Source organism: Atractosteus spatula, chromosome 8, assembly GCF_055471065.1.
Source record: "Atractosteus spatula isolate fAtrSpa1 chromosome 8, fAtrSpa1.hap1, whole genome shotgun sequence".
NCBI classification, from domain to species: domain Eukaryota; kingdom Metazoa; phylum Chordata; class Actinopteri; order Semionotiformes; family Lepisosteidae; genus Atractosteus; species Atractosteus spatula.
The window spans coordinates 10,625,045-10,639,335 of NC_142713.1; the positions used below are offsets into that span (position 1 = coordinate 10,625,045).

General features: G+C 41.8%; 1 protein-coding gene across 1 annotated transcript in view; it reads left to right on the plus strand.

The window, feature by feature from the left end:
- cecr2 (CECR2 histone acetyl-lysine reader) overlaps positions 1-14,291 on the plus strand; it is a 77,312-nt gene that overhangs the window by 43,567 nt on the left and 19,454 nt on the right. The window contains exons 3-8 of the mRNA XM_088923987.1: positions 326-509; positions 6,400-6,527; positions 7,584-7,673; positions 9,262-9,314; positions 9,875-10,035; positions 13,287-13,376. Of these exons, the coding sequence (XP_088780113.1) occupies positions 326-509; positions 6,400-6,527; positions 7,584-7,673; positions 9,262-9,314; positions 9,875-10,035; positions 13,287-13,376 (706 nt within the window). The remainder of the gene's footprint in view (positions 1-325; positions 510-6,399; positions 6,528-7,583; positions 7,674-9,261; positions 9,315-9,874; positions 10,036-13,286; positions 13,377-14,291) is intronic.

The following is a 14,291-nucleotide window of genomic DNA, read 5'->3' on the forward strand; positions in this document are numbered from 1 at the left end:
GGAAAAATAAATATATATTAGTGAGACCCAAAACAAAGCGCTATGTAAGTGTAAGCAATTTTTTATTATTATTATTATTATTAGTCATCAGCTCCTGGGAGTCACCCACATTGAGGGGTAAATGAGTATAATGAAATGTGTGAGTGTACACTAAAATTAACACCCACAGGGTTTAAGCGTGAAAACATTTTTTTCCATCAAGGGTTCTGCTGACTTCCATGGCAGTCAGAGACCCGTGTTGCTGAGAGGCGTAGGAGGGGACTGGGGCGAGCCGTGGGGGGTGAGGACCACGGGCGTGGCGCTGACCTCTCCCTTGCGCTGGCAGGCCCCAGGCGTTCCGGAGCTACCTGGAGGACATCATCAATTACCGCTGGGAGCTGGAGGAGGGCAAGCCCAACCCCCTGAAGGAGGGGCCCTTCGAGGAGCTGCCCACCCGCACGCAGGTGGAGCTGCTGCACCGGCTCTGCGACTACAGGCTGGACGCTGCCGACGTCTTCGACCTTCTCAAGGTAGGGCGGTCCTGCAGGTCTCCGGCCTGAAGCTGTGGGCGGTGTCCGGCATCACTTGTCGACTCCCTCGGCAGTGTCGCTCTTGGGCTTGTCAGCAGTGAGCAGGGTCAAGACAAGTTTGCTTGCCTGACCTGTATGTTTATATAGCTCCAAGGTCCCAAAGAGTTTAAAATGTCTTTAAAGAGAGACCTAGGGAGATGGAAGCATTCTGTCCATTTTAAGATGGAAAGTGTAGGCCAGGTTTTAAAGCCTGCTTTTCTATTTGGCAGCAATGGGATAATAGCCCAGCTGTAGCAAAAAGTGACACAATTTTCTCCATATAGATGTGATAAACAACTTTTAATTTTCTCTCTGTTTCACTGTGGTTCTAGCAAGTTTCTCATTCTTCCGTTAAGGAGTGGCCATTACACAAAGATATGTTTTGGTCGTAATGGCACTGGAATATGCCAACTCTGGCTCTACTAAAAAAATCCACCAACTTTAATTTTTTTTTCTTCATTTTCCTAACCTTCGCTGTTTGGTTTGCGTATTTTGAATGTTGTGGTTAATGTGTCTAGAAGAAACCAGTAAATGGGCTTCCTTGAAATGTAGAAAAATATCACAAAATATTTAAAAAAGGCTGTAATATGGCTGTGAGTAAACAGTTTTACCATCTCTCATGTACAAATCACTTTTAAATATAATTAATATACCAATTTTAAATCTCTGCAATAAAGATAGTCTCTTGGGCTGATTATTGAAGTAAGCCACAGTGGTGGCACAACTTGACCTCAGTTGCATTCCCCAGTCTGTCTTCTTCCATCACAGGCTTCGCTCAGTCAGAACTCAAGGTTGATTGGTCGCGATTGTTCCCTCTCTCTCTCGCAAACTGCTGCCCCTCACTCTCTGAAACGACAACTTTGTGATGCGTAGATGAGGCGTCTCTGGTGCCTTGTGTGTTCAAGGCCTCAAGACCACGTGGGGGGGGGGTTGGGGTGGGGAGGGGGGTGCCCTAGTAATTTTCCTTGTACTCGTTCTTGTCTGTCTCTGTTTTATTTCTTCCATAACCCATTGTGAATAGTCTCAGTGACATTTGTGGCTGTGTCTCTAGCTTGTCTGGCACATTCTGGGGCCCACTGGGAAAGTGCTGAGCTGTGTGCTTGTGCTTTTCTTGTCAGGGGCAATTATAGTTTGAATTAAAAGGTCTGAGTTTTGAGATAACGCCACAAAAATAAAACTCAAAACTGAGGTATATATGAAGATATTAAGTATGTATTTCTCTGTTACTTTTCAGATTTTGCTGCTTAATCTTACAGCAGTGCTTTATTAATGGTGGTGCTTATGGTGCTTATGTTAACCATCTGGTATTATTGTGAGCTATTCATGTGACTTTACTGAAGAAGGCTCTTTAAGATTGTTACTCAGAGAAAAGTTGTGAGTATTATGATTGATAATAAGTACGCTTTGTTAGTTGTAAATCCCTTTTTTGATCACACCTGAACTTGTCTTTGAGTGTAAATTCTTTGCTCAGTAGACTACTCTGACTCGGCAGTGCTAAGTCTGCTTTGTCAGTGTGAGAAAGCTGATGCTTTCATGAATTCATTGCACCACACAATTTTGGTTTCTTTTACAATAAAGATGAGCATAAAGATTAATTTACACACCAATGTGAATATTTTAGAAATCAGATTATACATGTTCAACTGATTGGGGTAGCATTAATGAAAACAATAATTATCCTTACTTAGACTTACTGAAGTTGATAGTTTTTATGTAAATAACAGGGATGGGAACGACATGGTGTTTCAGTGGTTAGAATGTCTGCCTCTTAGCGCTGAGCACCTGGGTTCAATTCCAGACGTGGGGCACTGTCAATGTGGAGTTTGTGTTTTCTCCTCATGTGTTTGTGTGGGTTTCCAATGGGTGCTTCGGTTTCCTCCCACAGTCCGCAAACATACTGTTAGTTTGTTTGGCTTCTGTGTGAATCTGTGCGTGTCTGTGCTTGTGTCTGCCTGCCTGCCCTGAGAGGGACTGGCGATTTGTCCAGGGTGTACCCTGCCTTGTGTCCTGTTGCTTGCTGGGATAGGCTCTGGATCCCCTGCAGCTCTTAATTGGAAGAAGTGGTTAGAAAATGGATGGATGGGTAACGTGGATAAGTAAGGTTGAATCGAATTAAAATAAATGAATTAAAATTAGTTCAAATGTACTATTTAAGGTTGCTTTAAGTCACTTTGGCAGGTTTTTTTTACGAAAGTATCACAGATAGTTTATGAGTTTGTCTTTGCACAGTTTTTTGTACAAGAGAATATTTAAATACGTTTAGTACCCCATAAGTATATATGGACTACACAAGTACTTAAAGTGGTTGCTGCATAGGTTTGATAAAACATATGAAATGATTACACTGTTTGCTGAGCTCCGTGGGTCATTTTGAGCCTGTACAACCAGCTGTAGTCTTTTACCCTCTGAAATTGACTCAAAGTGAATGTTTTCCCATTACTGTTTGACTGAATTGTTTGTTGGCAATTCTTTGTTTTTTTGTTGTATTGGACTAAAGCAAATTTCTCCCAGGAGGTAATAAAACTACACATTGCTTGATTATAAAGCAAAAATAAGTTTTGACTTTGCTGTCTCAATACCTTGTATAAAGCAATGCTGTACAGTACTTTAATATAAATTGGCTGTTCCTTGACACTAATATTAAATTGGACATGCCAGGCAGTTAAAGCCTGAAAATTGCATTATCGTTGTATCATTTTAGTTATCCCACAGAGGCATTTCTAAAAAGTAGTAAAAAGTAGCTAAATTGAAGAGATTTACAAAGAAGAAGTCACCCAAGGAATCTAAAGTGACCATTCCTGTCTTCTGATTAGTATGTCCTTTAGCTATGAGAACAGGTGCAGGCCAGAGCAAACCTCAGGAAATTTCTCAGCAAACAGTGAAATGCACATTATTTAGCAAGTAGGATGTTTGAGTGAAGACAACAGGAACACAGGTCCTTCATATTTCACTTTGGAGTGGCGTCACAGTGATTGTGTCCAGAGACGCAGTGAGAAACCTAGGTATGCAGGTCATGGGTACACAGTACCATTTTCTGTTTTTCTTTCTACCTGAGCCTTTGATTGTCTAATTGTACTTATTATTTACTTCATTGCCAAAGTCGTAGCCTTTCAGTTGTAACCGTGGTGCGGTGACTCTGTGGCTAAGGATCTGCATCTGTGCCTGGAAGGTTGCCGGTTTGTATCCCGTGGCCGGCAGAGGAATCCTACTCCGTTGGGCCCCTGAGCAAGGCCCTTAACCCCATCTGCTCCAGGGGCACCATATAAATGGCTGACCCTGTGCTCTGACCCCAAGCTTCTCTCCCTGTCTGCGTGTCTCATAGAGAGCAAGTTGGGGTGTGCGAAAATTGTATAATGCCAATAAAGTATTCTTATCTTATCTTTCCATGTCCTTAGGAAAATGTAGATTTGAAAAGACCTATAAAACCTCCTGGACAGTGGGCTGGAGGTGGGTACCTCTGGTCTAGACATTCTGACCACAGCACAGAGTGCAGTGGGAATGCTGAAAGACTCCAGCTTCATGCCCTGTTCTGGAAGAGACCAGCGCTGGTCCTGCAGAGTTTTCATTTTAACTCATCTGTTAATGAGCTAAACCATCTGGTTATTCGCTTAACTGCACCAATTAACTACTTCTCCTAGATCTTCAGGTGTTGCTGTTTTAAAGTGACCTTGAAAAAAACTGCTCCCCTCCAGGTCCAGGATAGGATATCCACCATCATAGAGTCTTTGTTGCATTATTTTGTCTGAAATTCAGCTTGTGGAAGCTCTTTAGTTTGAGCTACAGAGAACACAATGACTTATTTCTGTGGTTGTGTAGAACCTATCACTTTCATACATTTAATTGCCAAACTCCATTCACAGGTGTGAAATATATGGCATATGTGTGTATTTTATCACATGTGGGTGATTAAGTACGTCGGTGACTTTTCTGAAGCTGTTCAGGATACTGCTAACAGGCAGTTTTCAGCTGCAAGTCAAGTTGTTGTATTTTTAATAGGGATTATTAATAGTTTTCTGGCTGTGACCCTGGTGTGCTTCAGCTCCTGTTGCTCTTATTTGGTTACCCATTAATTATCGGCTAAATGGTATTTCCTCAAGGGATTGACTCAAATATCCTAGGGCAGGAAGAGCCTCCTGTATTTACGAGGTGTAATAAATATGTCACTTAACCTTTACTATTGGGCAACATGCTTGTCTGCCCGTATCCCATTCCTCCCAGGGCCAAGGAGTGGTCACCATCCTTCATGTGGTTGGACATCATAAAACACTGCCCTTTTACTCAGTCGAATAGCTTAAGAATGGTTACAAACAAGAGGAGGCCATTTAACCCATCTAGCTCATTTGATGCTAGCTAATTGAACCAAGGATCTCATCCAACTGTTGCACGAAAGAAGCCAGGGTATCGGCTTCAACTACATGGCTGGTAGGTTGTGAGAGTCTGGAACAAGCATTTAAGCTTTGTTATATTGCAAGCATGTTAAACAAATCTTGTGGCATTTTGCTAATAGATGACTACCATGTACTATATGTGTGATATGGAAGCATATATTCACTAAAATAAATTAAATGCCCTTTTTTTCTAAACCGATTTTAATCATTATTGTAGTGTAATGACACTTGCGGATGAAAGTGTCCCAACAAACAGTAAGAAAAGAAAGCCTCAGTTGCAACTGAGGCATTAATTAAATAATGAAAAACAAAGGGAATGATGTGGATTTGATGCTGTTTACTAAATTCAGAGTATCCAGTAAAAAAGTGCAAGTATAAGCAATCTACAGTTGCCCAATGTGAGGGCATAGCTGGGAACTAGCATCGTCTGATTTGTTAGCATTGGTGAGTTTTTTTTCTTCTGCTGAATTTTGCAATCATTTCTCTTGTTTAGGAGGCCTAAACCTCCATTCTTAAATGAGTTGACATTGCAACAGTTGTGGTGGGTGTGTTTGGTGCATTTTTTTCTCTTGGACCAGATTGGGCCAGTCTTTGACCTGAAGGGAAGAGAGAGTTTTAGAGCATGCTTGTGTTCAGACCTTCTGGTCTGAACGCCTTATCAGCATCCTAGGCACGAAGGGATGTCAGCTTTTTGCCCCAAATCAATCCCATGAAGTTGCATTTTGGGTTTTTTTTAGATGAAGGAATGATGTTAGAAAAGTCTTCACAGGCTACAAAAGGCAGCTTCAGGTTTTGGTAACCCAGTACTAAGGCAGAGTGGGAACATCAGAAGTAAGATCAGGATTAAAATGTGACTTCATTTCTGTTCCTGCTACATCGGAATCCCCAAAGCATTCAGTTTCCTGTACCTGCCTGAACAACTGTTGAAAACACTACTTTTTTTCTGTTTTCCAAATGTAAAGACTGTTCACTTTTAAGAATAAAATATTTTTCCAGCAGGCTGAATATATGCTAAAAAACATTTTTTTGCAACTGTCATATTCAAAAGGATTTTAATAAATTTACCACCAGGTGTGTATTGTTGCCGAAACTCTAGATTTTTGGTTGCTTAATTTCCCTCATTGCTTTAAAGCCTTAGTTTATTTTCGTTTTACACTGTACAATGGAGTGTGACGGAGACACAAGAGAAACAAGAGGCGCAAAGTGTGCCAGCAATGAGCTCAAAAGCATTGTAGTCAAACTGTTTTGTCCACTTCACCTGCAGAGTTCCTCAATCATTCTGTTGTTGGAATGTGAACCTTAAGCACAAATAAGAACACAAGTTCAACAGCGCCCATGACCTGGTGTTTGAGTGTGCCTGCCATGCTGCAGGCTGTACTGGACGCATCTTGGAATTCAATCTAGTCTGCTGCCAGGAAGAACACCGGTCCCAATCCGGTCCAACACCTGTATTCTGCACACAGGGCCTGGATGCTGACAGCTTGCGGGTCGAGCCTTTGGGAGAGGACGGTGACGGCGCCCTCTACTGGTATTTCTATGGCACACGCATGTACAAGGAACAGCCAGTGAGAAGGACAACAGCAGCCCAGAGGTGAGAATTCAGTACTGGGAAGAACACTGGGTTTTGGGTGACTATCTTTTCCCTTGTTGTGACAAAACTACTTTAGTCTTTCACCGTGGTTATACTTGACACATGTTCAGGGCACAGGGCCTTGAGCTTCTAATTTTAATCGGCAGCATAAGATAGACGTTTGTTTTAGTTCATTTGATTAGCAAAGATTATGTTCACAATATGTCAGTTGCTAATAATTCTGTATTATAGCATTTGTAGTGGAGCTTGAGTGATGTAATTTTAACGATCGGGTTTGTCTTCAATGTGTGATGTCTGTGATTTATTGTGTTTTATTTGCTTTGTGTTTTGTTATCTGGTTAGTACATTGATTGTATAAAAGCGTAAATCACCCTGGCTAAATATGTATCATTTTTCACTTTAACTAAGGCTCAGAGTTAAGTGGAGCATTCATTTTGCAGTTAACTGTAAAATGGAAAGATAATATGCTCTGTAGTAAAGCAGTGGGTAATTATTTGGAAGGTGTTTGTGACAGGAGGTTGCAGTGATATAGAGGGATTTTTTAAAGTAAAACTGAACATCTGCTGGAGAACGTTATGTTCTTTTATTAAATCATCTGCTTTTATTGTAGGTAACAGGGTCGTTAGTGCTGCTGTTTCATAGCTCTTGGGTTCTGTGTTCTGTTCTGGACTGGGGTGTCTTTTATGTGGGATTTGCATGTTCTCTTTGGTCCTACGTGGACGTTCTGTGGGTGCTGTGTCTGTAAATTGTCTCTGTGAGTTTGTGTGTGTTACCTATGATGCCATACTGCCCAGGGGCATCCTGTTTTGAGTTGTTTTCTTATAGGATTGTCTCTTGTCTGCAATGCTGCAGTCCATAAACGGCTTCCTAATGATGGATAGATGGCTGAATGGGTGATAATGCTAGTGATAAAGATGAGTCAAAAGTAGCATCACCAAATTAAATCATCCAGATATCCTAAGGAAGAGAGGCAATTGGTCATGGGAGATTTGTTACAGCGGTTCATTGAACCTCACTCACTTTTTTCATTTGCGCATGCTTCTCTTTCGTGAACAGTGAAAATGCTGAAGTCAAAGTTGAAGAGAAACCAGTGAGAAAACGGGGAAGACCACCGAAAAAGAAAAAATTGGAAGCAAAGAGGCTGAGGTAAAAGTGAGGTCTTTTCACCATCACAGGGACACAAGATTATCTCCAGTTGGGTTGATATTTTCCAAATGAACTGGCAATGCAGGATTGGCAAATTAAATTATTCCCGAAGGTTATGCTGACCCTGAAAATCTTTACTGCTTCATAAATACCATTTCCCAAAGGGTGGCCAAAGCACAGATAATTGTCACAAAACAGATCTCACACTTGTAAACTTCAGTGTCTTTAAAATTCCAACAGTACTGACATCAAACCTGATATGCCCTTTGGGTTAGTGCAGGTGTCCTTACTGCTGAGTCTGTTCTGGTCTGTCACTGATGCCTCTTTTCAGAGAATAGCTGAGCTGGCCAGTCTGGCTGGAGGGTGTTAACACTGTGACTTAGCTTTGCCTCAGCTGCACCTCAGGCACATTCGTAACATTTGCACCCCTGACAGCATAGTCTCTTGTCTCATTCTTCTGCCCTGGACAAACAGGTGTGTGTGTGATCATGTCTACACAGACGAGCCTTTCTTCTCCTGTTTAACAGCAGCTTGAGGCAGAGAACCTAATGACAGAGCCCATTAATTCTGATAGCTGGTGGTTTTTATTAATTTTACTGACGTAAATGAATGAAAACAAAAGTTGCAATACTGAGAATCCTTCGTTGTTGGATGAACAGGTGAGACATCTTGTATGGTTTATAAAAAAGAAGAAATATTTAGCAACATTTATTTACTTGTCATATTTAGCATTGTGAGAATTGTACCCCATATTTCATAAGAATAGTAATCTCCAGGTCATTATTTTGTATTGTGATAGATTATATGTAGCTTCAGCTGGGAGATGGTCATTGCTTGTTTGAGTGATAAAAAAAAACTTACACTGAATAACCAGAATCGGTTAACTCACCTACAGGCTCATTTGTCATTTGATGTATATAGCTAGCTCTGCAGCAGAATTAGCGCCAACTGGAGGTGTAGCACCTCTCTCACTTTGGTGTCTGCAAGTCACAGGGGTTGCTGTGTGCTGTACGGCTGGTTGTTATAACCCTTCAAAAGCATCTAAAGACACAGCTAAGTTCTGAAAATATAAATGTCTTTAATCTATTAATTCAGATACTTAGAAATGCAACATAATAGTTCTAAATACTGAATATATCATTTTTAAACATTCTAAATAATGATGTGGAACAAAAACTAATCATGAAGCCTTGTTTATTAATGAAAATATGCAGGAATTAACAATTGTTTCTCACAAACATCAGCCAAGAGAGCCCTGGTGGACTAGTTCTGCCCTACCCTGTCAGTGCTCTGCCTGCGGTTTGCCACCACTTGAGGAAGCTAGTGACACAACCCAGACCCAAACCAAGAAATGCATGTACTCTGAGCGGTCTAGTCAGCTCGGCTCAGCTGCCCTGGAGCACAGGCAGAAGAAATGAGCCGAGTTAGACAGCTCTGAACCAGAAGTGTTCCATAGTCTGTACAGACTTGGAATTCCCTGCATATCTTCTTAAGGTCTTCTGTCTTAAAGCATTTTTGCATTTAATGTCAAAACTAAAATGTTTGAGTATTCCGGTCCTCCTAATTGTGTGTTGCCTGTTGTTTCCAGTGAGTTGGAAAGTGTGAAAAAAGAAGAAGATGGAAAAGGGAATCTACTAACAGGTACGGGTGACCATTATGTCTGGGGCAAGATGTTTTGGAGTATTTTTGTATGGGCTTTTTTTTCCACCATGCAGAAAAATGGCTTGTGACCATACAAGTGTGAATTGAAGTCTTTGTGTAGTCAAATTACATTTATACCTTAAAACTGACAACCTAGGAGTGCACAAAAAAAAAGCATTCAGCAGACAAATTTACAAATGAGGGTTTTGATTTGGTCCCAATATTACTCAACATGCAGGCTGCTTTTTCTTCTGCTGTTGTGTTCGGAATTGTGCTGGGTTACCTCTCAAGGGTTACCTTGAGAATAGGTTTCGCATCTGTTGACATAAAAATGATTTCAGAGTGTGGTTCCTGCACTTGGCTAAGTTTCAGGAGCAGAGCAGACTTCCGACAGACCTGAGCGCTAACCCCTGACAAATTGATAGCGTTTTCTTCTCATGTCATCTCTTTTCCTTATTTGTTTTTGTTGTGCTGCGAATGCCTTTTTAAGTCCATGGTGTGTGAGGGAGCAGGAGCTTTGCTGCAGGGCTGCGGTGTATAATGATGTGTGTCTCCCTCAGAGAGCGAGCGGGGGGCCTGGTCTCTTGTGTGTGCCACTGAGGAGGAGTGGCAGAGCCTGGCAGAGAGCATCAAAGGGAAACACACCTACAAAGACAGGCAGCTCTACAAGCTGCTCAGCGAGAACTTCATCCCAGAAATTAGCAACATGATACTGTACAAGGTGAGCAGACCTTAAAAGAAAAACCGAACAACCAAATACATGAACTCTTTTCGGTTATTTTTTTATCGCCTGTGATGAAATGGGAAGCTGTTTCAGTCTGGCTAAATAAGAACCTTTGGGCAACTCAGGTTGTTCTGGGTTCCTCTGATCTGAGCTTGTTTAACTGTTCAAAATGAGATGGATAGGCTTAATCATTGGTGAGGGGTGTCCAGTCCTTGTCCAATGGGCCAGTGTCCCTGCAGGTTTTCGAGATCTCTTTAAAACAGCAGCCCCTGAAAAGCTGGGAGAAGCTGTTAAATAGGCCCAGTTGATCCAGTAATGAGTTGATTTACCAGCAGTTTACCAGCATGGTTCTCATGAAACTCTGCAGCCCTTTAGGACAAGAATTACTCTCTACATGATCAAATATGTCATTTTAATACTGTATTGACTTTTATGTATGCATGATTAACTCTACTGCTGGTGTTTATTCTGGCAGAATTATTGGAAGGATAAATTCTTCTTCAAAAAACAATGGTGCATGTATGAAAGTTATTTTCTAGATTTTTTTTTCCTGTTGGCAACATGGTGTACTGTTTTGTAGTAACCATTAATTTTCTTTAAGATGTTAAAAGCCAAAATGGAAGAGATCGGAAAGAAGAAATCACAAGACTTATAACGAGGACCACAAGATTGGGGGTGTCACATAAAAATAGAATAAAATGAGCAGTAGCAAAGAAGAAATAGACCTGAAATTACCCATTATTACAGTCATCAGAAAAATGTTTAAGAAAACACCAGTACATGATTTAATTTGTATTCAACTGAAATATCTGTAACACCTGATGGGAAGCTTTAACAAGTTAACCCATCAGCTTGATGGTCTGTGTCTTCACAAAGGTCAAAATGGCATTTGCCTTCTGCCATTACACTACTGGGCAGACCTCTTCATTGTCAATAACTGAAAACTCCTAATATTGTACTTCTGTCACCATTACTTAGCACAGAGCTGATTGAAGATGCCAGCTCTCACCTTGGAGTGGGTGGGGGGGAGGTCCGATGATTAACTACCGTGGGTTGCAGAAGGCTTTCCTAAGTGCACATTCAAAAAGACAAGCCACCTTCTTTTCCTGAGGATTAACTGCTGCTGGAAATGCTCTAAGCAGGGGGGGGGAGTGCGGAAGGCTGGGGGGGTGGGTTGCTGTTACTAATTCAGCACTTTCGTGTATCATGTCCTCCGGTCACTGCACCCTCCTGCTAGCCAGGAAATACAAACCTCCTTTCAGCGCACACATCCTGAAGCCTTTTGTTCTCCACAAGGTTAAGTGCTTCTGATGTGCTGTTTGCATGTGGTCATCTCCCTTCTACCAAGCCTTCTACCACCACCTAACAATGTCTGTTAGATTTATTTGCTTGTGTTATGCTCATTACATAAAGCTAACACTTCTTTGAGTTACTCACTTGCATTGCAAATGCAAAAAATGTTGTGGGGTGGAATGGTGCTGGTTCTGTTTTCTTCTGTGGAATGAACACGTATATTACATTATTGTAATTGGCACATACTTAATTGTAGGCATACACTGGTAGTCAGCTCTCGGATTCGTAAAGCAGGGAAGAAAAGTGGGTGGTAAAGGGAGAAACAGGGAAAACCCCAATTCCATTCAAGGAAAATTCACTCTGAGCACATGGTCCCACAGCTTACTGTGATCATGGGAACAAGTAAAGGTTTATTCCATGCTGAAATGAGAAGAAAAGAAACACAACGTTTCGGCTGTGGAGCCTTGACACACCTGAAGAAGGCTCCACAGACGAAACATTGTGTTTCTTTTCTTCTCTTTTCAGCATGGAATAAACCTTTACTTGTTCCTTTGCAGCCTACGCATGCTGACGCAGCTACCTGCTTGAACTTATTATGATCATGGAGGTTTTGTCAAAAGGCTATTTAAAACTCTATCACTTGTTAATGATTTGAGTTAGTCTCCCACAACCCCAAGTGCTTACTGCTTGATGTGAACATGTGGTGGCTTGCCAATGAAGGGATGAGAGCATTTCCCTCAAAAGGGTGACGCACCTTGCAGTGGACAGAAGGGCCAATATTTGAGTGGGCTGCTGCAGTATCATATTGTGGCCTAGAATGCATCGTTCTTTTTCATCCTTGTTTATTCTCTTGCTGGATTTGTGCCTTTTACAGGTTGCATTTCACATAATAGAACAAACTTTTTTGTAAATGCTTTTTGATTGAGAGCCTTTGATAATTAAAGGGCTACTGACTACTGTCAATGAGCTTCAAACATTAAAGTCCTTAGCTCCTGTAATAACTGTTTCCTGCATTTTTTAGTTAGAAAAGATAAATAGGAATATTACAATATTTGTGATCGATAGAGAGGGTTGTTTCAGGGGGTGTTTATATAGTGTTATGTTCAGAGTGTGGCATCACTTGAAGATGAGGCTTTAAGAGTTTTCCCCCACAGTTCAAAGACATACTGGCAGGTTAATTGGCTTCTGGGAAAACTATCCCTGGTGTGAGTGTGTGTTTTTGTGCCCTGTGCCCTGTGATGGACTGGCAACCCATCCAGGGTGTATCCTGCCTTGTACCTCTTGCTTGCCAGAATGGGCTCTCCCTTGACCCTGTATTGGATAAAGCAGTTAGGAAATGGATGGATGTTAATAATTAAATTTTAATCTATTGTTTTGTTATCAACAAGCTGTTTCTGAGGGCTGGAGCAAGCCAGAACCTATCCTGGCACAGAAAGCACAGGGCGCAAAGCCGGACTGGTAACACGTAGCCGCTCTCTTCCTCCTATCTACCTGTTGACCTTGAGGAAGTGTTCATTTAGAAAAACCAGTACGAACCTAAGCAGTTTGTCTTTGGGAGATGCAAGGAAACCAAAAATAGAAGCTGAGGGTCTGGGCAAAATCTGTACTGACAGACACCAGAATCTAACCCAATATCCTGGAGCTTTGAGGCAGCATTGTCAACCCCTAACTAATCAAAATTGTGCATGTCTTGTCATATGATACATTAATATGTACCTGGGTACAATAAATGGTTTTGGCAGATATTGGAGGGTTATTCTGAACTTCTTTTTCCTTTTTTGCTTTATATCCTAGTACCCTTTCTCTTTCTCCCTCACACCTGAAGAGCCTAGAGAGCCAAAACATGGCCTTTTTGCTTGTTCTTTTTCTACTTCTCGGTGTGGAATTAACTTGTTCCGCTGGAGGGTTGAGATCCTTTTGTCAATTCCTGTTTCTCCTGTCTTGTGTTTTTAAAGGAGAACCAGAGGCAGGAGAGGTTGTTAGACATGGCTCCTCGGAGGAGCTCCGACCGCCTTACTATAAAACGCATCTTACAAGAAGAAGAGGTAAGAGAGAGTGATGTCCTGAGCAGGAAAAGAGTTTTGTCTCTTCTGTATGTAGCCTCCAGCTTGAAAGAAAGGCAAGCGAGAGCTCCAGAGTAGTAACAGGTTGAGCTGGTGACTTGAGAAACTAGTGCTTGAGAAACTAGTTTAGGTTATACTGAGGGGCAGGACTGATGGACTGCTTGCTGGTTTGTTTGTCAGGCTCAACAGAGTTGGAGTGCGCTGTTGAGGTAAAGGGCTGGCCAGCTGCACCAGGCATTAGCATCACCTGGAAAGGTAGCGGTGTATCATCTCCCCACTGCTTAGAGAGTCTAGATAGCACAGCCAGATTCCTGTGTACTCCAGCTGTTACCATCATCAGACGGATGCACTATCTCACAGGGACAGAAATTGTGAGAGAGACAGATAACAAATGGACTGCTGCTGTGTCGGGGGCCAAGAGGTGATTAATGAAGACAGAGAGGCATTCCTGGCCAAACAGGATCAGCCAGCATAGTCAGACGTGAAAAGAGTTGTTTGCAAAGATAATCTGCTTGCAGAAGACAATGAGCCAAGAGTTGATTGAGTTAAAGCGATTATGTTAGTGAAGAGTGAAGAAAATGAAGAAGTGTGATTGTGTGACATTGAATGAACCAGATAGAACACTCCAGTGGCTGACTTATTAGTGAAGAGTGGTTAGTGAAGGTAGTAAGATAATGGAAGAGCTGGGCGAGTAAAAGCCACAGCAGAGAGCAATGAAATAGAAGACCATATAGACTTACCCGAGACGATGCCAATAAAGAACTAGGAGTCTGTGATAATGAGTGACAGAACAATGAAAACACAGAAAATTAAGGTGAAATGTAGAAGGGTGCTGTTCACGGTGGTAAAAATGCCGGCATTGCCACACCAGCAAGGGAAAGGCAGGGATTCTTGCCA